General features: G+C 42.5%; 1 protein-coding gene across 1 annotated transcript in view; it reads right to left on the reverse strand.

The window, feature by feature from the left end:
- The window catches only part of PODXL2 (podocalyxin like 2), a 64577-nt gene extending 51228 nt beyond the window's left edge, over positions 1 to 13349 (reverse strand). Inside the window, exon 1 of the mRNA XM_044451412.1 lies at positions 12676 to 13349. Within this exon, the coding sequence (XP_044307347.1) occupies positions 12676 to 12721 (46 nt within the window). The 5' untranslated portion in view covers positions 12722 to 13349. The remainder of the gene's footprint in view (positions 1 to 12675) is intronic.
- Between the last annotated feature and the right edge of the window lie 10849 nt (positions 13350 to 24198).

Here is a 24198-nt window from a genome sequence, read left to right on the forward strand (position 1 = left end):
TCATGAAGCAAAAGAACTCAGGGAGGCTATCACCTCTCAAGCTGCAACACCAACCCTTTCAGGGTCCTACTGTCCACAGGTTTCCTACCAGACAGTACTGGGGAGAGTTTGTGAACAGAATGTTTCTGGTAAGGGGAGGGCAGAATGGGCAGGTTTTCCATCTCAGCTAATCCCTCCTCCTGTGTAAATCTGGCCTGCCCACATTCATGTAAATGATATAGATGGGCTTATTAAATTTAAAATTATTAGCTTATTTAAATTGCCATTTAGAATTGGAAGCAAATTCACAGTCACCAGTTTACAGGATTTCATAATCTCATTCTTCCTTTTTTCAGTGCTCACTTTTTGTCTGTTTACCAAAACATCAAAAAATGTTCCTCATTTCAAGCAGAAGGCAATAATAACTGGATTCCCATATAACACGAACTGCAGGATGGGTAACTGAATTCTGGGCTGTCATGTTGTACAAACCCAACCACATTAACAAACCGTGGCTTCTTAACTGTGAGCTACCCAGAAAGACAACCCACAGTATGCAATGGTAAATTTTGAAGTACAGGTGCTCATCAAGACAATTCCATAGCTATACCCTCAAGCAGTCCAGAAATTCAGGCAGTTGCACTGATCCATCTTTCTTGTTGTTTTCAGCTCCAGCAGGAGCAGGTTTTTGTAAATCAAGCAAATTAGTCTCTACTACTAATTCAAGAGCATGATACCACCCAAATGTTTTACATTACAACAGGAAGCCCTGCAAGCTTGGGCTCCACTACAACACAGATGGTTTATTCTTAGGTTGTGAACTCTGGGTTGTCATTACATGGATAGTAAAAAACACCCCACCAAACCCAGTCACTCCAGATGCCATTATTCCACCACTGTAAATGCAAGGGATACAAGAAGTGAGTGATCAGAGGAGGAGGGAAACACATAGCCCAAGGATTGAGAAAACAATCCACAGTATATTTGATCATCTGCCAGACAAGTTCTGGGTATACCAGCAAACCATGGGCCAGCATTATGTATGAACCAAGTGGTGTTCTAACCTATACTCTTGCTACCTGCAGCTCCCATTTGGGGTATGAACAAAGTTATGTAAACCTTTGGTCCCCATAATTAAAGGAAGATTTCAACAGAGACTGAAAGTATACAATTTGCAGCCAGCCTTATTGTCTGGACCTCAACAGGTTAACTAGCTAGGAATAAGTCAAGCGAAATAACTGAAGGGAGGAAGATGCATTTAATGCCAACTGGGACTTCCAAGGAATGCAAGAAGACCCCTGGTGGATCAAACCAAATACCTATGTAGTCCAGCAACCTGTTTCTCACAGTGGCCAACCAAATGCTTTTGGAAAGTTTACAAACTGAATATCAGGCCAAGAGCCCCATGGTCTCACTGTTGTTCCACAGCAACTGGTTTTCAGAGAAACCTGCTGCCTCTGATCTTGGAGGATCCACACACACATCCACACACACAGAGCCACCATAACTAGTAGGCATTGCCTCCCAGCACGCTATGTACAAATGCTTCCAGGTTGAGTAAGTAATGAAAAGAGAAGCCTTTCTGAAGAAAGGCTTCATATCCACCGCCTGAACTAAGTGTATGTAGCAAACACAGTTACACTATCATCTTCTATGGGGCTGAGGAGCCCTTGTTTGGTTAGAGTACCAGTTTTAAACATGATCTGCAGCACAGCTCACTTTGTAGTACGCTCCTGATATAGTTCATCCAATGCTAATTCCATATATGATCTGCAGCTGCCCAGCAAATGCTGAACTAAGCTAAGGGTGCCTCCAAGAACCGGTTTTAAGAACAGCCCTGCTAGATAAGACCAAAGCCCCATCTAGCATACTGTTCTCCCAGAAGCCAACCAGTTCCCTGTTGTTGTTGTTAGTCACAAAGTCCTGTCCAACCCATCATGACCCCATGGACAACATTCCTCCAGGCCTTCCTGTCCTCCACCATCCCCCGGAGTCCACTCAAGCTCACACCAACTGCTTCGGTGACTCCATCCAGCCACCTCCAGCTCTGCCATCCCCTTCTCCTTTTGCCTTCAGTCGTTCCCAGCATTAGGCTCTTCTCCAGGGAGTCCTTCCTTCTCATTAGGTGGCCAAAGTATTTGAGTTTCATCTTCACTATTTGGCTTTCTAAAGAGCAGTCAGGGTTGATCTCCTCTAGGACTGATTGGTTTGATCGCCTTGCAGTCCAAGGGACTTGCAGGATTCTCCGCCAGCATCACAATTCAAAGGCCTCAATTCTTCAGCGCTCAGCCTTCCTTATAGTCCAACTTTCACAGCCATACATTGTAACTGGGAAAACCATAGCCTTGACTATATGCACTTTAGGAAGTCCAAAAATAGGACATGAGCACCACCCGCCCACTTACCCCCAGAAACAGGCATGCAGAAGTTGGCTGTCTCCAATACTATAGATGTAATCTATACAGCCATCCTGACATAAGAGCGTAACTTGGACATACATTGTATTGGACAATTTCCCTGCTTCGTTCACAGAACTTTATGGAGGGACCAGAAAACAATATATTTGATTTGTAACCCTCTCTCCCCTCTTTTATTTATATACTTATCAGATTTGTTTAAAAGCTGCATATAAGCATCATGTTTTCTTCACCACTCTTTCCATCTTTTTCTTACCACAGAAAATCAATGAGCGGGGGAAAGATAGAATAGGTACACAATGTCTTTTGACTTGGTGACACTAGGAACCATTCTTCTAGAAGCACCCTTAGCTTCCTGAATTAGCATGGGGCCATCAATTATGGCAAAAGAGCCCATTTTCAGTCATGATTTCTACAGTGAACAGAAGTTCAAGTTTTCAGAGGCAACAAGAAAATTAGTTTGTGTTTGAACCACCATGATTTGCACTAGTTATTAATGAGAAAAAGAATTTAGCTAATTCCAGATTGCATCTGCTGCTTCTCATCACCATCACATTATTTAGGAGTCATTATGTGAATGAGGGTCCCAGGGAATACCAGGAACCAAAAATAATCTGGTGCCTAGAAGATGGAAGATCCCATTATGGGAAGTTAAAAGCACCACTTCAAGAGACAGGAACCTTACCTTTCCTGAAATGAGATTGGACAAAACCATCCTGCTTATTTTTTTCCTTTGATAGCATTACAATGAAATATTAGCATTGCACAGTTAAATTTATGGAAGGGTGGCTACATTAAAATGGTGCTATAGAAAGATAATCCTATGTCCATTTAGTAAGACTCATTGAGGAGAATGGAACATATTTCGGAAGAAATATGAATAGAACTGGGCTGACCATCGTATACAGCCGCAATAAAATGAGTTATTTTTAACCTCACAACTACAAGACAATGACATCCAGATGTTGACTGGAATAAACCTCTGTTATGCAGTTTTGGAAAGCAGCCCATGAACTATACACATTATTTTTTGCTTTACAGAGCCAGGGTTAGAATAAAGCAGGGCCTCAGTGGGGACAAGCATACCAGAGTGTTTTGGCTGTCGGGCAATATATAAATTAATTAAATAAATACATATACTTTGGCTTCATAAACTGAGATATGAATGTGGCTGCTACTTGTATGCTTTCCCCTGTTGCTCATGCCACAATTAAATCAGGAAATTTCTAGTAGTTTCATCCAAGCCAGGGAACTATGTTTTCCAATTTCTGAATAAGCCAGGTTTAATATCCTTGTTTGTCCCTAAGCTGATAACCATAGATTCCCATTTCATCTAAATCACAGAACTCTGGGTAGAGATATCCTGGTTTGATTGTTTGTGCACTGAAGGGAAGAACAAATGGGTTGCATACGCAGACAAGACCTTCATTCACATATCTCCTTGTAAAACCAAGATATGATCATCTGAACACAGCAATAATATCCAAATCACGGTCACATCTAGAATGGTCAAACAGAACTGTGAGGCTGCTTTTACATCTTTTCAATTTGTAAAATCAAATGATTTTGCTAGAAATTATGACTAATGTTTCCATGTTATTGCAAGGTCTCCTTGTGGAAGGAATTCAGGCAGTGGGTGATTGTGGGAGCAATTAAAAAGTTAACATTCTGCCATCATAATACTGTAATCAGTGCTAGCTCCTGGGCAAGTTACCCTCAGTGGGAAGCCCTCCTTCAGTGAATCTACCTTGTTGTCACTGGTGGCTCTGCCTCCTCCTCACAATTGCTACAACCAGCTTGCATGTCAGGTATCCAGGAATAAAAACAGGTACTGATACTTCTTCACATAACATGGCCTAGAGAAAGAGAGCAGTGAACAAGCAAGCTGCAACAGTGGAAGGGAGGAGCAGAGCAGATTTGTATTTGTACACTTAAAATACTGTGTACAATTCTGGCCACTGAACCTAAAAAAGGATACTGCAGAGTTGGAAAAAGTGCAGAAAAGGGCAATGAAAATAATTGAAGATCTGGCTAGAGGAACTATACTATGAGGAAAGGCTACAATAGCTGCACTATTTACGAAAAAAGGCAAGTAAAGGCATGGCAGAAATGTATACAATTATGCATGGCTAGGGATCCATTTTTCCTTTTCTGTCATGATACTAAAACCCAACAAGGGCACATCCTATGATGCTTACTGGTGGGAGGTTCAGGACTTATAAAAAGAAGTACTTCCTCACACATTAAAGTTCATGTGGTGAACTATGGAATTCACCTGAAAAAGACCTGAAAAATTGACAGCTACCAATCTGAAGGGCTTTAAATGGGGATTGAACAAATTCATGGAGGATACTACCCTGATGGCTACATGGTACCTCTAGCATCAAAGGCACTGTGTCTATGTACACCAGTTGCTTATGAACATGGCAGGAGGCTGCTGTTGCACTCATGTACCACTTATGGGTTACTTGGTTGGCCATTGTCTGAACAGGATGCTGGCCTAGATGGACTTGAAAGGTTGTCACAAAGAGGAAGGCAGGATCTCTTCTCAATCATCCCAGAGTGCCTGACATGGAGTAATGGGCTCAAGTTGCAGGAAACCAGAGTCCAGCTAGGTATCAGGAAAAATGTCCTGACTGCTAGAGCAGTACAACAATGGAACCAATTCCATAGGGAGGGCTCTCCCACACTAGAGGCATTCAACATGCAACCTGACAGCCATCTGAGAGGGATGGTTTAACTTGGTGTCCTACACTGAGTTGGGGGTTCGACCTGATGGCCCTCTGGCTCATTCCAACTTTAGTATTCTATGAATCTATGACTTCTGGTACTTATGTGCAGCTCCAGGGACTCTTCAGGAAGCCTACAATGAGGTCTTGTACTCTAGGAAGGTGCACAACCATGCTGACCATTTCATGCTGGTCCTGACTGCAATGGACTTGTTCCTTGAGTAAGGTAAGTCCTGCACTATAGAAGGAAATAATAATAGTAGTAGTAGTAGTAATAAAATTTCTGTACCACCCATAGCCTAACCTCTGTGCCAGGAAATGCCAAGGCAAAACAATTTGTTTAGGTTGACCACCAGATTCAAGGGCAGAATTTACCTCATCCCAGTAATCTATAAGATTGGAACTCAATAAGGAAAGGTAACTTCTAATGCACTAAATCTATGTTAGGTATGGAACTAGCACATCCTAAACTTCCTTGTTTCTGCTTCTATGAGCCAAATCTATGACAGTCAACATGGTGTAGTGGTTAAGAGTGTTGGACTGGGACTCAAGAGACCTGGGTTCTAGTCCTTGCTCATCCATGGAGTGCCCTGGGGACTTTGGGCCAATCACAGAGGGTTGTTGTTATGAGGATAAGATTTAGTGGCGGAGGAGAATTATGTAAGCTGCCCTGAGTTCCTTGAAAAGAAGAAAGGTGGGATATAAGAATAATAATAATAAATAAATAAATAAATAAATAAATAAATAAATAGTGTGTAGAGGTTAAAGCAAAGTCAAGAACAAAATTAACTTTGTTAGCTAAGGGTTAGGAGACGTTCTTGATGCAGAGACCATCCTCCCTTGTAATAAATAAATAGCTTCACACCCCACTGGTAAAGACCAGATGCACACTGCATGCAGGCATTTGCTTCAGCTGGTCAGCCCTGAGAGTTTGGATAGAGGAAAAGAGGATGCAGCCCATCATTCTTTTTCAGCTTAGCACATGCTTCTGAGGTCACTTGGGGCATGAAAGGGAAAAGCAGTCAAGTCAGCCTTTCTTCTGACAGAAGACTGAGTACCTAAGGATCAGGATTTAAGACAGTCTGACTTCTGCATCCCTGACCACAAGGGAAGTATCGACACTTCAGAGTCAAAGCAAAAGGGAAAAAACTACTGGGTGCGGCATTTATTGTTAGTATTAAACTGCATTTATATCCTAGCTTTTCTCCTCTTGTGAGGAACCCAAGTCAGCTTGCATAGCTCCATTTTTTCCTCACAACAGCAACCCTGTGAGGTAAGCTGGGCTGAGAATCTACAACTGACCCTAAGTCATCCTTTAGCCTGTGCGGCCAAGCAAGGTCTAGAGTCTGGATCTCCCAGGTCTCCAGTCCAACACTTGAACGACCACACCAAACCAGCTCTCAGCCACCGAGTATTTATTTATTTATTTAAAATTTTTATATGCCCTCCCATTACTAAAAGTCTCTGGACAGCTTACAAAGAACAAAAAAATCAAAGAACAAAGAAACCATAACAACAACAACACACTGCATCCGATAAATGATGATAAAAAGAAGGATAAAACCAATTCATTGTTAAAGTACCAGGAAAATATTTTTTTCAGAAATTCTTTTCAGCTTCTCAGAAATGTTAAACAACATTATTGGCACAGTAGCATAGATGGGACAAGTGGTGGGAAGGGGTGCAGAGAAAAAGCAGCAACATTATCCTATGGCAGATACTAGAGCTTGTGAACAAGGGCATAGGAATGGAAAGTGTGTGGTGGGGGATGAATTAAAAAAAAGATCAACAAAAAACATCTGAACTTTTGCAGGATTCTAATTATGCCTTCCAGTTTAAAAAAAATATTAAAAGACTTCCAGTAAATGTAGGAAGGTGCTTTTCATGATTATGTGCCCAAGAATGTTAGCAACACATTGATAGCCTAGCTTGTCTGATGAATTTCTCCATTGTTTCCCATACTTGCTGCTATGAATGGGAAGTACCAGTTTCATGCATTTAGTTTAGTTAGCTCATCCATCACCTATTACTTGGAGGAAGTCTTTACATTTGCATAATGTAACATCAAATGCTTTTAGCAGTTTTGATTTAAATCCATCAGTCAGTGAACAGCCTTCCCTGTCCTCTCTCCTCTCTGGAGCCTCTGCCCACATACCCCCAAATCTCCTGTGAAAAGTCCCCCAGTCCTTGAAGCAGATTTGGGGACCATACAGGTGATTGCGAGAGGCAGGGAAAATCCATCATGCCAAGGCTTTCCGTTCAAATGACATCACTGGATTTAAGCCTTTGTTTCCTGCCTTATTTACACAAACACTTTTTGATAAGGGCCCATTTAACTTATTATTCTTATTACTGCATTATATTTATATTCCACCTTTCCTGCTTTTGCAAGAAAACCAAGGGGGCTTACAAGGTTCCCTTCCTCACTATTTTTATTCTCACTACAACAACCCAAGGTGCCCCATGAGCTTGAGAGCTGAGTGGGGCTAAAACCCAGATCTCTCAAGTTCTAGTCTAACACTCTAACCACAGTGTCATACAGTCTTGGTTGCTGTACTGTAAGAACTTGAAGTAAGAAGTTACGAAACTGGAATAAGATTATTTTTTTATTTAAATGTATATTCTACCTTCCCACCAAAATTGGCACTTAAGGCAGCTAACATTAAAGAGGTTAAATAAAATATAATTAAAAAATAATGGAAATCAATTAAAAACACAACAGTGAACGAAATAATGCCAAGCCAAAGCACCCTTCTTTTTATGTAAAGCCAATTTAGTAACCTCTCAGAGCCCTCAGAGCTTTCAAGTCATACCTTTAAACTGCAATGCTTCTGCACAGAGAACCACAAATGGTTAATTGTCCCTATAGTCCTTTTGGCATGAAAAGTGCTTTTCATTTCTTTTTCTTATTCATTCTCACAATAGCCCCATGATGAAAGCCATTAATAGCTCCTTGTCAGAAATGAGGAACCGAAGCTAGAGAGGTAGCATGCCAAAAGCATAGCAGACCAACTTCCAAAGCTCAGCCCTGGAACTTGTGTTTAATGCCTGGACTGCCTCTTCTGTGCACATCAAAGCCACAGCCTCGCATCACACCAGCAAGTACATATGGGCGACTGTATGCATGGAAACTTGATTTTAAATGGTTTGACTAAACTAGTCATCATTGCATTCAACCCATAGCATGATAAAAAGCAGCATGATGGAGGTACCTCCCCTCTTTTACTTCCCTTACTTTGAGCTTTGCCCCACTCAATTGCTGCCTGGATGCCAGCCCACCAGGCAACGTTTCCTTCCTAATCACCAGAGACCTGAAAATGCCCCCCACTGCCCAGGTATAGGTTTATTAAAACAAATATATGCATATACTCCTGTTAGTGCCAAGTTCTTTGATTACAAACTGAACACTGAACAATAATGTAGATCTTTCTTTCACCTCCCCTGTAAGTATCTAGGACCGCAAAGGGGCTTAATGTTCAGCTTCTTTCCCCCACAGAAGTGCATGCTATGAGTCACTTGCAAGGAAAGAGAGAAAGAGCTACTATGCAAACTGAACACTTGCTATAGTCTTCCATTTCTGCCCTATCTTAAGTCTACCGACTTTGAAACAGAGATTCCTTATATTTTAAATTGTTTAAAGATAGCTTACTCTTTTTCCATCTGTTCATGGCAACCATCTTCTACCCACTATGTTAGCTATTTGCTTTGTATGTAGTGCCTTATCCTGTTCAAGTCATAGTTTTGGTTTGCTTTTAAAATACCTAAACACAAATCGTACTTATTTTTATGCTGTGCACAATGAAGAGACAATATGGTACAGTGGTTAGAGAGCTGCACTGGGATTTGGGAAATGGGAACTTGAGTCTCTACTCAGCCATAACACTCATTGCAAGTCTTTAGGCCAGTCACTGACACTCGCATAGCCTACCTCATATAGTTGTGAGGATGAAATAATGAGGAAGAGAATCATGAGCTCCATGGAGGAAAGGTGGAAGAAAAATATAACAGAAAACTTTTTTTAAAAAAAGAGAACAACAGTTACGGTAGGGGATATTGCTCTAGTACCTGCCACAGCTACCACTTGTCCAGGGCATTGATATACAGCACTCACTGAAAGAAAACTCGCAGAAAGATATTTGGCGCACTGCATCAATGCTCCTGGCAATATACACCCCACCCCACTCTTGTGCTCTCTCTCATACACTCACACACACACACACTTTTTTGCCCATAATATATGTCCCGAAGCACATGCAGAGGGCTTTTCCTGGATCAGAACATCACTGCAATGCACTTTCAAATATCTGGAATGACATTTAAGATAACTTGAGTTCTAACAGTCAAGTTTGCAATACTAAAACTGAGTCTTCTAGATGCAGTTCCCATCATAATATCCATTGGATCACAGTTTGTAGAAGAAGCTCTTTAATGTAAGCAAGCAGGTAAGATGTAATGGTGATGGGACTGCACTCCCACTAAAGGATAAGGTTCATAGTTTGGGGAAGTTCCTGAACCCAGAGGCCCAGGTAGACTCTGTGGCACACAGCACTTTTTATCAACTTCAGCTGACATACCAACTTCAACTATCTGGACAGAGAGAACATAGCTACAGTCATCCATGCTCTGGTAATCTCTTGTTTGGATTACTGCAATGCGCTCTATGTTGAGCTACCTTTGAAAACAGTCCAAAAGCTTCAGCTGATCCAAAAGAGGGCAGCAATGGGGACTGGCTAATGAGAACACATTATGCCAGTCCTCTTCTTACCACACTGGCTGCTGGTTGAGGTCCAGGCCCAATTCAAAGAGCTAGCACTAACATTCAAAGCCCTAGATGGCTTTGGGTTATTATTTGAGCTGAAGGATGGCCTCCTCCCATATGTACCAACCTGGACCCTGAGGTCATCTTCAGGGATCCTTCTCTAGGACTGCTGAAGGAAGTGAAGCAGACGGCTACCAGGAAGAGGGCCTTTTTGGTTGTGACACCTCGGTTTTGGAATGAACTCATCAAAGAGGTACACCTGTCACCTACTTTGTATTCTTTTTGGTACCAAACGAAGACCTTTGTATGTTCCCAGTATTTTAACAGTTTAACTTTTTAACTATGCTTTTATATATTCTATGTTATTCTGTATCACTGCTATACTTCTATGCTGAATCATTGTTATTATGGTTTTGTTCTTTTAAATTAATGTATGTGTTTGTGTTTCAAACTTTTGCTTAATTTTAACTTTTGTTAACCGCCCAGAGAGCCTTGGTATAAATATGAAATAAATAAATAATCTATAAACAGAAGACCTGCTATGTTCTAATCCAATCACCTCACTACCAAGAATGACCAGATGGCCTTCATTTTTCCAGGGCCATTGCTACCAAAGATACATGTTTTAAAAGAAACCTTCTAATGGCCCTACTACAATGCTTTCTGGAACTGTAAAGTATGGTTGTTCATGAGTTCTCTTTCAACATCCTTGTCTTGGAAAGGGATTTTTAAATATCTTCAATGAGATTATAAAAAATTAGAAGTACAGGCCGCCTACCTATTCTACTTATAATTACTTCTATACTTAATCGGCTTTAATTAATACCCCATCCTTATGCAAAATTTCCAGATCAGAATCTTTAGAACCAGAGTCTAATTTGGTGTTGGCCCTATCCAATGACATGTTACTGGGAAGATTTAAAATCTTATGATAAGCAATCAAAATACCCTGCGGGGGTAAAATAAGGCAGAGAGAGGAGAGAAGGTTACAGCAAGTCAAAAAGATTCTCAATGCGGTATAAAGTGATTCTGTATGCTATCCCTGGGGGGGTGGGGGGGGAATACAGCAGTAGGCAGGAATCCCAGCTCTGCTATGGCATGCGGAAAGCATGCCACATCAGGGCTGATTGCAGTGTTCTCTGAGGGAATTTCATATATTTGTTCTTTAAACAAAAAGAAGCAAACAAATACCGAAATTTATAATCCAATAATAAACAGTGAATCACAATAGAGGACATTTAATGTGTATAGCACTGTGCAAATTATATCAAGTCCACTAAATTGATGAAAGGGAACCAATTGCTCCCAGAAATCATCTCTCAGACAGGTGTATTGAATTAACATTGACATTTCAACTCACTTCCAAATCTTCACTAACCTTTCATGAAATGAAAGCCTGGTTGAGTCACAACATTTTTTAGCAATTATGATCACTGCTGTGAATAAAGTCCACACTCGTTCTCTAAAACTTTACTATACAAATGTCGGAGTGAAGTCAACAGTGGATGATCTGGGTCTGGTGGGTGAAGAATCAGCAGAGAGAAAAGTAATCTTCTATAAATCATTTGTGCAAGGGGGGGGGGGGCAGAGGCAGTTTTGTCCACACAAGCCATGTGCGATATGACCACACACTGCAGTAAATCGCCAGTATGCTGTTGTTCCCTGCTGCTCACAACTACATAGTGAGACACCATTCTCACAACAGAGTAAGTGAACTAGCCCTACCATTTCACCACGATGGAATCGGCCTAGCACTTGCACTTTCTGTAGACAGAAAAGCAAAAAGGCACTCCAAGGGACTAGAAGGACACACTCTCCTATCCCCACCACAAAGAAACAAACCTCAGACACAGACGCAGGTGCTTCCTGACTCTCCAGTCCTGCTGCAAAGCTTAAAAAGAACGGCAAGGTGCTTACTCCTAAAGCAATCTGACTAGGCAGTTTATTTGAGGCACAAGGAAGCTAAAAACAGTGTGTCGTGTATCCCAGGATGGAAACCATTCATTTGATATACTCCCTACACTGAAGCCTTTGAAAGGTACTATAAAAGGTGGCACTGTACTTTAGAATGGTGATCTAAACTTTAAGGAAGGCTACTTTGCTCCTACAGCAAGCGGATTTAAATGAAAGCTACAGCTCCCACTGCTAACTACCAAAGGGGCGTGAAGCTAGAAGAAAGCAAGGCCTGCCTGACAGAAAACACAGGTAGAAGTTTCTACATTACAAGGCTGAGTTGGCAGTGCACAACACTGAAGCTTTCAAGAAAATAGGCTTTCATTTGGGGTGCCTTTTCAAACGGTGTCATTGGAAGCAAAATGGCCAAGTGAGTACATGACCCTCCTTTCCACCCATCGCTCTAAATATGAAAGAGGTTTCCGCGAGGCGTGCGCCCCTCGCTCTGCAGCCTCTCCCTCGCGACACAGCCCCACTAGCAGGAATGCCTTAGGAACGGGCTTGCCATCTCAACAGATCAACCTGCTCTCATACTCATCTCCTAAAGCAGATGAACGCTCCGAGTGAGGATCTAGAAGGCCGTCTCAAGGCTTCTGACCACAGCAACAGAAATGCCCACAAATCTGTCCACAGGATTTGTCCCGCTGGAAAGCCACGCTGCGATTGCCCCTTACATTCACATGCCTCGGGCAACCTTGGATCCCGTGGGATGTTTCTTTGTCCAGGTTGCATTAGTCGTGCATCAGCTCCAAGCCGTTTTCCTTTCTGTGCATGCATACACATCTATCCAACTCAAAATTACTTTTTAAAAATCCTATCAAAATCAGGAAATACTCACCCCAGACTAGAAGCTCCGCCGGGGCCCAGAGAAGTAAAGACTTCATGATGCCGCTTCTTCTTCCTCTTCCTCCTCCTCCTCCTCCTCCTATTTCAGTCGGACCCGACTAGTGCTGCTGCCCAAAGGGCTCTGCCCCTCCTGGCCACAGACAAGACCTCTCTCCCCGGCTGCTGCAGCAGCACTGGCTCAGAAGGCATCGCCCCGCGTTCCCTTCCCACCCCACCTCCCTGCCCCAAGCGAGTTGCAACTTTCCCCGCAACCCTCCCGTGGTCCCCCGCCCTTCAAACTGGAGGGAGCGCGGAGGCAAGGGAAGAGAAGCGCAATGGCTTCTTTATTGCTCGGTCGCTACCCGAGCGGCTCTAATCCAAAGCCGGCAAGTAAACGCCGCATCCAAATCGTGAGTAGAGATGCTATTCAGGTCTGCTGCCAGACTCAATAGCTCTTTCTCAAGCCTGCCGCACGCATCTCTCTCTTTTTCGGGTGGGAAAGGGGAGGGGGGTAGGAAGGGTGTGCCAAGAAGAAGCCGAAGAAGAAATTAAGGGCTGGCTCTAAATTTCCAGCTGCAAGGGGCTTTGATTTGTCTCGCGAAGCTTCTAAACGCGCTCGCGTCTCCACGCCCCCTCCAGCGTCGGTGTGGCTGCTGAGGATCTCCCAGGTTTCCAAGATGCTGGATTCTAAATCGCGTGCATTGCGCAGTGGTCTGCATTCCGGCCACTGCCCGCTTTTCAGCTTTCACCGGGGTCCTAGAGGGAGACCGGTGCCCGAGCTAAGCTTGTTCCCTGATCAACCTGCCGAGAGGGCGATGCAAAACGCGAAGCAGTTTCTGTGCTTGGGCGGAACCCAGCAAGGCCTCAGAAAGAGACGATGGCATGTGGAAACTGGTCACACGCTGCTCTCCGATACTGCTATTTTATGAATGTGGTTATCTGAAGCACTAGGCTGTTTAATGGCTGGAACGTGCTGGAGAAAGGTCTCTGCTATTTGTATGCACAAAAATAGCTGATTCACACTGCCCAGGGCTTTAATTTGAGCAAGGGATAACAAGAGCTTAGCTTCATAACCTAATTTCAGCACAGAGCCCTCGAAAGGGCTATCCATGCCTTACAGACTACTCATCTACCTTCTAACTGATGCATTAAATGAATCAATATGGATATATCGACATATTGCTAATACTGGAATCCTAAAACATACTAGGAGATACATCCTAGATACGAGTTCGCTGGGCACAGTACACAAGAACCTATGTATAAACATGCTCAGGATTGCTTTGTAGGTCTTGAACCTAAAAAGGTACAGTGTCTCTGAGCAAAGCGCATTAAAAGTGCCGAGATGACCAACCAGCTACCTGCCCCCCTACCTCTTATATGGCTCTGTGTGTGTGTTAAAAAACCAAAGTGAAGACTGTCAGCACCATTTTCAAGCATTCTGGTGGGCTCCACCTAAGCCACAAAAGCTCTCTGAAACAGTGCTCTTAAAATAAAACAGTGAGTGGCTGCAGCCCGGCACTGCATTTTGAAGTGTGCTCCACTTGCCCAGGAAAAATAAAGAAAAGGAAGCTGGGGGTGGCAGGAGGTAACCTAGGAGAGGGGGCATCGTACTGTCCCATAAGAGGAGGGAGAGCGTGTTGCATGTAGGATGGTTAATTTGTTGATCGGTATTGTCTTTCAGGTTGCTTCCACATGAGCTCCTTAAGGGCACAATCCTATTCAGGCACAAAGAGGTCCCAAAACTCCTGGCATTTTATAGCCACCTATGCTGGCTAGGGCAAGATGGGAGTTTTAGGCGTTTTTTCTCATAAAATTGTGCAATCTCGCTGCCATAGTCACAGGATTTTATAGGAAGTTCTTTTAATTGGTAGTGCCAGGAATCTTCCCTTGGGATCCAACGTAGGAGTTGGTCTAGACTTGCAGAATTGTGATTTGATACAGGCCTGCAGAGACTTTACTACTACAAACAGCAGATTGAATGCTCCCATTAATAGACACACTCGCACATTTCTCTGGGTTGTATCCATGATGGCTTTGTGCCACCAGAATGTGATTCTGCTCGCATAAGATGCAAGATACAATTTTCACTGACCCCCCTTTCCTACCGCAGCCCTCTCTGCTATATTGCAGCCTATTTCAGGTATCTCTCAACCCAGAGGAGCATCTTTTGGAGGGCTCAGTGTGCTGCAGGGAGTATCAGAAAAGGGTGCCCAGGATCACACAGGCAGAAGTGGTTTCTATTGGTGCAAAGCCTCAATTTTTTAAAACGTGATTTAGTATATTTCTATACTGCCTTTCTGGGATCAGCCAAGGCAGTTTGTGAAGCATTTGAATCCATAATCAGAGGCATTCTTGGTTGTTGTTTAGTCACAAAGTCATGTCTGACCCATCGCGACATAGCAAAACATTAAAAATCAAAATAACAAATTAAAAGCTCGATTAAAAAACGTGTCTCAACCTACTTCCAGAACACATGGAGAGTAGAGACTCGTTACAACTCCATAGGGATTGCATTCCATAGTTGAGGAGCAACATGAGAGAATGCCTTTTGCCCCACCCTGCAAAAAATAGTTGGATATAACCTTCTGAATGTAGAACCTAAGCACATCAAGAAAAACCGGGAATACTAAAAGGAATGAAACTCCACCTCCCTGATGGGATACTTTTCTAAATGCAGATATTTCCTACCCACCCCCAAAAAACTGTTTGGAGAATTCTGGTTGGCTAAGCAAAGTCCCTAGAACAGATTGTAAGAGATTCCATTGAGCTAATATGCCATCTGCTTCCCTCACTGCAACTTAGCTATTATCTCCCTCCCTTATATATGCACAATAGCCTAGATTGCTGGAAAAGACCTGCAGATGAGCATAGAGCATATGTATTAGCTACAGAAGGGGCTAGGGAATATAGTGGAACTGGAGGGGAATTGGCTGCTGTCACAGCATACACTCTTTTCCAGCAAGCCAGTAGTCTTTTAAAGAAATATAAACATTAAAGGATGATTAAAGGAGCAATTAGATGCATACCTGGACAGAAGCAAGTCCTGCAGCTTCCAGTATTCTCCAGCCAGTTATGGGGAGTGCTGGAAGTGGTAGGGCTTTTTGTCTGCCTAAACATGCATAGAATTGCATCCTGATAAGTTTTAAAATAAATATATTGAATAGCACCTTAACACAGCACTTCAATACTTACTGAATGTTCTACAATCCTCTTTCCCAGACAATTAAATCTCATTAGGGGTTGTCTGTCTCCTACATATGGGTGGGCAGAAAATAGATCTCCAGATATTTTGGATCTCAACTCCCAGAAACTTCTGCCAGCATGGCCAGTGGTCGGGAACATTGAGAGATGAAGTCTAAAACATATGGAGACCAGTTTTCTCCCTACCAGATGGCTCTTCCCCACCTGTCCTGCTTCTGGACTGCTTCATTCCCTAGTCCAACTTCTATAGTGCCCTTGTCACTTCTCCCTTCTGGCTCCTAAATCATCACTTTTGCGGTGCATTCATTTGGGAAGTGCAGCCCCATTATTCTTTTTGCCAGGTCCAGTTGGGTCATTCACTTTGGAAAATCCTATTCCTAACTGTTTATATAGCATATTTCAAATAAGATACTGATTGCACCCTGTTCATCATTGCTATCCCATGCACCATGACATATTTGAGAAAACTTGCATTCATACAAATGCTTCTGTCAGCTTCCTTTAATTCAACGTTCTCCAAGTGCCTTAATAACCACATGCTACCCTTCTCTGCACACACCTCATCTTGTCAGTGGCATGACTAGAACTGGATACAGGACTCCAAATGTGCCCTGAGTAACACAGAACCGAGTGGAATTATTATGTCTCATAACAAATGTTGCCGACAGGGGTGATACAGAAAGACTGGCAAAATCCGATGATAATCTGCCAGTTCTCAGGTTAGCAACTGGGATACTTCACTTCCTGTGTTTCAAAGCAAAAATGTTGTGGCTGTCTTGGGTTGAAGGGAATTAGTTGACTTAACTTTGCTTCCTCTTAGCCAATCAGAACTAGTATATCATTGTATTATGGCAGAGAAACACAAATCTGAGTTTCTTGACCAGGTGTCAAGATAGAATTCAGCTGGGGGATATAGCTATATTTCAAAATAATTTTAATTCATTATTTTATTGCATTTCATGAAGAATGGATGAAGCACTCTTATACTAAGTCTGATCATCTGGCCTTGGCCCAGTAGTATCGGGAATCAAAAATAAAACTGCTAATATTATAATGCCTTTGGAGAAATTTGTGGTGGGACCCCAACTATGGGATGGAAAGATTCCACAAAGGAAGCCACAGCCTTGAGTTTACAAGAGCTGAGCAGGGCTGTCAAGGACAGGTCATTTTGGAAAGAATTCATTCGTAAGGTTGCCATAACTTGGATTTGACTTGATGATACATAACAGCAAGTGGTAAGACCATGGCTGGAATATTGCATACAGTTCTGGTCGCTGCACCTAAAAAAGGATACTGTAGAGATGGAAAGGAGTAATCAAAATAGTCTGTAAGTTCAGCACATTTGCTCCATGAAAAGTTTATAATGCTTGGAGCTATTTAGGAAAATGGTGATTAATGGTGAGAGGGTTATGGTGAGTGATATGACAGAGGTGCATATGTGTTAGAGGTGTGGAGAAAGTGTAGAGAAAAAGAAGGGTTACCCAATGAAATTGAATTGGGCTGAGAGGATTCTGGACAGACAAAAAAGTCTTTCTTCACATATTAAAGTATAACTTTGCAGAATTTGCACCCTAAGATATAGGGGTGGCCACCGACTTGGATGGCTTCAGAAGGAGATTAGACAAATTAATGGGGGATAGGGCTATTATTGGCCACTAGTCATGACAGTGCTATGCTCTCTAGGATTAGAGGCAGCATATTTCTGATTGTTGGGAAAGATTGCCGTTGTATTAATGCCCTGTTTGTGAGCTTCCCAGAGGCATCTGGTTGCTCAATGTGGAAAACAGAATATTGCACTAATAGGTCTTTGGTCAAATCTGGCAGGACTCTTCTGATATTCTACTCCTAACTAGTTGAACCTAGCATTTTATACATGCAAAGTACATTTTTTGCCATTGTGTTATTACCATAGAATCATAGGGGCCAGAAGGCCATCGAGGCCAACCCCCTGCTCAGTGTAGGACACCAAGTTAATGCATCACTCTCAGATGGCTGTCCAGTTGCACCCTGAATGCCTCTAGTGTACGAGAGTGCACAACCTCCCAGGGCAATTAGTTGCATTGTTGTATTGCTCAGTCAGGACATTTTTCCTGATACCTAGCTGGAATCTGGCTTCCTGTAACTTGAGCCTGTTATTCCATGTCCTATATTCTGAGATGATTGAGAAGAGATCCTGACCTTCCTCTTTGTGACAGCCTTTCAGGTACTTGTAGAGTGCTATCATATCTCCCCTCAGACTTCTTAAGGTTAAACATGCCCAGTTCTGTCAATCTTTCCTCTTAGGGCTTTGTTTCCAGTCTCTGGAACATCCCTGTTGCCCTCCTCTGAACCCCTCCAGCTTGCCTGTATCTTTCTTAAACTGGAGTGCCCAGTCTGTGATTTACAACAATTCCAAGATCCTCCTCTCTTGCAGTATCGCTTTAATTGAACAGATAAATAGATAGGCAGATCTCAGGTAAGCAAAAATATAATGGAAATAATGGTTACCTACACATAATGGCGTGGTGATAGATGGCAAATTTGACAGCTGCCCTGGTATATAAATACTGGAAGCAGGGTCGCCCAAAACAGGTGAAGTTGTGGCACACTGGACCATTGTTCGGACTTGGATGAGGGTCAAAAAAGGGAAGCACTGTTGTTAGGTTGTTCCCATGTTCAGGTAGTGGTGGTTCAATCTGTTTTAGAGGTGGATGTGCTTTCCTCAGAGGGGCAAAGGGTGGTCCGTGTTGTGACAAACCCAGCTGGGCTTGGTGGCTTGGAGAACCAGTTACCATCTATCCACAATGATCCATGCCCTGGTAACCTCCAGCTTGGATTATTGTAAGGAGGTATACATGAAGCCTGAGCATTCTTCAGAAGCTTCAGTCGGTACATAATTAAGATGCTAGGATTTGGACTGCTTCATTTAGCTGGAGCCATTTTGCACCAATTCTGACAAAAATGCACTGACTTCCTATTCACTGTCTCATTCAATTCATATGGCAGGTGATCACCTTTGATTCTCTAAACAGCTTGGTGCCCTCACATTTGAAGGAACACTTTCTATCACACTGCCTTTACATTAAAAGGAATGTCTTCCTCCAGAGGAATAGCTTTTCCAATTTCCATTATTTCAAGAAGTGCATTATGCTTTCAAAAAATAGAAGATGTTCTCTTTGGTGACACCCAGACTCTGGAATAATTACCCAAAGGAACTACTCTGTATTATTTTCAGCACCAAATCAAAATGTTCCAGGCATTTTTAATTATTATTAATTATTATTAATTATTATTAATTTTAATAATTAATAAAAATAATAATTAATAAAAATAATAAATATTATTAATTATTAAATTGCCTTCAAATTTTTAATGTTAATGGGTTTTTTCCTTAAAAAATAAGAACTAAACATGCATGAAAAGGAAAATAAAAAACTCAGATTTACACAATCAAATAAATACACATTTCTAGTGAACAGTATTTGGACACCAATAGGTCAAACATAACTTTGTCTCTTATTCTGAGATTTCCAATAAAATTGTTAGTAAATAAAGTGATGCCATGATTCAGAAAAAGCTGTATTCATTGGTTTTGTCTTCCTCTTCATTATAGTATTTGTTTCTAATTCTCCATTGAGCTTCTTTCCAGAGATAGTTAGGATCCTGTGAGAGTACCCTTGACCATCCACACAACCCATTAAAAAGACAGCTTCTGTATGATATAATTCTTTTGTCTCGGATGTTTCAGATATAATTTTAGAAATCTGCAATATTTTTTGAGTGAGCACTAAATTGTAGGATGCTTTGAACTGCGTTAACTGTCTGATTATTTGTACTTGTAGCTTGTAGTCCAATGACTGCCTGATATCAGAGGAGTAGATGAGAGCTCCAGCTTTGGAAGATCCCAAGGCCACTGCCTTGCCCCACCAGCAGACAGAATTGTGCTGGCTCCCTCTCCTAATGCTAACCCTCAGGGAGAACACACCGCAGGGCGGCAGGGAGGGGAGGAGGCTGGGGTAGTTGCATGTGCCAGTGCCTGCTGGTTCCCCAGTTTCCTTCACTTCCCCTTCCCAGATGAAAATCTAGACAGCTGGAAAAAATGCTCGAGAGAGAAATAATAGAAATCTAGAGAAAACAAGCTGAACAAGGAAAAAGTAGGGATTGTTGCTGTTCCACCTACTCTGTGCGTTCAGTCAGAGGCTTACATGCATCAGGAGCAGGGCTGCACTGGATTGTGCTCTGAAAAACAAATAAGCAGATTTGAGAAGGGCCTTCTCAGCTGTTCCCAACTCTGGAATCAGCTCCCCAAAGAGGTTCACCTGGCGCCTGCTCTTTATTTTTTTCAGCACCAGGTAGAGACCTTTTTATTTACCCAATATTTATTTGTTTATATAATGTTAAGGTTTTAGGATGTTTTACATCTTAGTGCTACTGTGCCTTTTATATTGTCTTTATTGGTAAAGATTTTGAGTTATTGTGGATGTTTATGTTGGTGTTTTGCTTTTCGGATTTTACTGTTATATTATTTGTTAATTTAACATTATTTTATTATGTTCATTGTTATATTTTGTAATCTTGTAACACGCCCAGAGACATATTTTGCTTAATGGGGTGGGATATACATCAAATAAATAAACATTTTTTGTTTGGTTTTAGATTTTTTTTATTGGATAGACATTAAGACTGTTCTATAAATCCTTTAGTTTATGTAGTCTAAAGATTTCCAGTGTTCAGATTGTTGGACTGTTTTTATAATAAAATAAAGGATAGCCTAAACATTCAAATTGATTTAAGATGGATTGTTGGTTTGCCAGTTTGCTGGGTCAATAGATTTTATGCCTTGGGCAGAGCAGCCTTAACATCCTTGGGCATGTCCTGGCGGCCACAGGATATGTTGGGTTCCTCCCTCCAGAAACTGGACACATTCCTATGGCCATGGAAGGGTGAACCTGATGTTGGGCTGGTCCCTCTTCCCAGTGCCTTGCTTGCAGCTGGTACAACTTTGCAAGCATGATCTTGGAGGAACTCGGGAAGGGCATAAGGCCGGTGGATGGGGGAGGGGAGGGCCAGGACTCACAGGATCCTATGGTCTTCCGTTGCTCTCTCCATCCCTGTCAGTAAGTCAGCTAGCCTAGCTCAGACACCCACTTAGCTGATGTTTTAAAGAGGAACAAGAGACGAGCTTGTTTCCTTTATTCTTCCTGCTCAGCCGGGCTCTTGCCGACTGTGCTTTGGATATATGAGAGCTCCAAGGTTTTATTGTAATTGCATTGTTGTTATATCCATCTCTATTTTTCATTTTAAAATAATTTCCATATATGCTACCCTAAGATCCTTGGCAGATAAAGGAGCAATTCAGAAAATTTTAACATTATAAAAATAATTATTTGTCCAACCCCAGTCAGCTATAACCACACAATCCACTATATACAACACTGCGGGGGGTGGGTCCTGAACACACCTCTCAATTTGCACTGAAAGACAGTTCTGAAAAGATTGCTGCCCAAAGCGATTGCTTGGATTGAAAAACTGGGCCAGCTCTAAATAGAGTGCAATTTTCCTTTACCAGGTTGTCTTTAGTGGAAAGTGTTCTTATGCATTTGGAGGAAGAGTGTCTCAGTTCTAGCCTTCTTCACCTCCCACTGCATTCTCAATGGCATTAAGGGACAATAGCGGTAAACATCACCTTCTGTGAGTGCCATCAGTGCATTCATAGTACAGTGACCAAGCTAAACTCTTATGTTTTGGCAAAATTGGAGTACAGAGCAAGCTAAATAACTTAATGGACTGAATGTTCTCTGGAATATTTTCTTAAATGCTGCAACATTATTGAGCAGTTGCATCTGGATAAACACACTGTTTACAGCAGAGATGTCTTGCAAGGTAAGCTGGTAAGAGGATGGCCAGGCATAACCTCAGGATGGTCTACTTAGGAAACTAACAGCTTCCTTCCCTGAAGAATGCAGCTCTCAGCTGAGCTTTAGGGCTCCCTGAGGAGGTTCAGGCCAGGGCTGTGGCTTTGCCAAGTCAGCAACCGCCATAGACGGGCTTTTGCTCAGAGTATAATGGAAATACTAAATTATAATCATGGCAGTAACAGCTGCATAATTGATGGAAAAGACAGTGTGGGTCTTATCAAGAATTTGGCCTGGAGTGGTTAAGTGGGAAGATTTGCATTGCAGGAAATGGGAAAAATAGGGGCAAGTTTGCTGTGAGACCCAGCCCTGGCTATGGGAGGCAGTGGTACACATTCAGCTTTATGGACAAAATAAATATAAGCAAATATAGAAGCAAACATATTTAGCAAAGTCCAGCCACTGGCTTTTCTTCACAATCGCATCATGTTGTTTTGTCACGGTCATAGCCATTCAGGAATTCTGTGTCTTTATATACCCTACCTAACTCAGTCTCTGGTGCCCTTAGGATTGGTTGTGTGAATTTGATGGACAGGGAATTATTGAGGATTAAGTCACAGGAGAAATGGTAGTAGCCAGTTCCTCCCCAAGAGGACGAATTTAATATTATGGTTAGCATCTATAGAACCAGGGAAACCCAGGGTCACATTATGAAGTTTACTGGGTAGCCTTGAGCCAAGGGCTGAGCCCCCTGAATGAGCCTATCCAAGGCAGATTTGGTTGGACACTGGGCAGGGGCCAAATCCCAGCCAGAAGCCACTGATTAAGAGTCTCCCCACATCCTTTCTTGTCACCGTTGCAACCTGTTTGCGTACCTACTTCATTCTCTGGTCTAGCTAATGGTGGTGTTGGGAAGAAGGCAGAGTAGATGCCTCTGCCTGCTTGCTCAGGGGCTCTTTGCCTTCAAGCAACCAAGTGGCAGCCATTATGAGAGGTTGTGGAGCGATAGTAGTGGGTAGCCATGGTGCCGGGAAGGAAAGTTCATGTGGGGGGGGGGCACACTGAGGGTGTGTTGTCCAAGGGCCCCCCAAAACCAGGGGAGGGGTTCTGCTTGTTTTCAGCCTAGGCTAGGCTAGCCTACCCCTCAGCTTTGTACAAAGAATTATGCATGGCATGCTTAATTTTGTGAAAGATGTGAGGGAACATGGCCCAGACAGAGGAGTGTATTTGAGAACAACTTGAACTGTAAGAAAATTGGCATGTGGGGGAGGGGTAAATTGCATTTTAACCATGGGATGTACACAAGCATGTTTAAGCTAACTTTTTCCCCTTTATATGTACCTATGAGAAAAATATATTATTTGTCTTACATATTATAAGAATATACAGTTTAGCACCTGGGCATTGGATGGCCTGCTTTTTCCCACAGGAAACGGCCTGCTTACTAACATAATCTATGGGGGCCATCTTTCCATGTCCAAAGCCATTTTGTTTGGGACAAACTCTTTATGCAAAGCCCCCAGCAAATGAGGGGCAGATCTGTGCAAGAAGCATGCTGGGGGGTGGGGGGGAAATGAGAATCTTTATTAAGGGTATTCCCTTGTTCACCATGGTGGAGGTCAGCCTTGTATACATGATAGCCTACAGAAGGCCCTATCAGTTATATTATAAACATCTGGATTATCTTTTAACTGCAGGGGTGTATAGAGAAACAGCAATTTAAACTGAAGCACAACTCTTTAGACAAGTAATCCTGCTGCTAGAACTTGGCTCACTTCCTGTCTTGCTCTCACTACAAAAAGAACTCAAGTCTTCTCCAAACAGAGAGCAATCTGAGCAGTCTTGTGCCTGTCCTAACTACTTCCAAATCACTGCTCATCCCTCTTTCCATCTGAACACTTGCAGAGGTACTGACCTGAACTGAGGGCAGATGCACTCGACCCAAAGTTCTTTACAGCTAGGAAGCCTCACTTTGGTTCGACTTTTGGGCCTATGGCCCCTCACTGAGGCAAAGAAGGCACAGTTGCATCTGCTGGAAGAAGGGGCGCTTGCTGTCAGAAAGGAACATTCCTGGGAGCAATCCCTGCTCTGCCACATGCTCTCGGGTACAAATACAGCACCAAATGGTGCAAACATGTTGGGCAATTAGGGGGTTATAAAGGAACCACAGGAGGGAAGAACTATGGCCCTTTGACTGTGCTTTTTAAGGGGAGGCTTTCTGACAAAACCCTTTCCCCTCAGCTGGCGCTAGAATATGCTGAACTTTGCTCTGTGCAGGCAAAGAACCCATACTTGGGATTGTAGAGAAACCATGAAGGAATTAGAAAGACCTGCTTATTTGTTAGTCATACTTATATGTCACTTTACTACAATACACTGTACCCAAAGCCTGTCATGATAAACCAACCATTTAAACCTGGGCTACACTGGCATCAATTTGTGCAGAAGGACAGGTTTTCCGGCCCACAAGAGACATAATGCCAGCAAATGAGGTTTAT

The sequence above is a fragment of the Varanus komodoensis genome, unplaced genomic scaffold, assembly GCF_004798865.1.
Source record: "Varanus komodoensis strain SLA01 unplaced genomic scaffold, ASM479886v1 scaffold6_2, whole genome shotgun sequence".
Taxonomy (NCBI): Eukaryota; Metazoa; Chordata; class Lepidosauria; order Squamata; family Varanidae; genus Varanus; species Varanus komodoensis.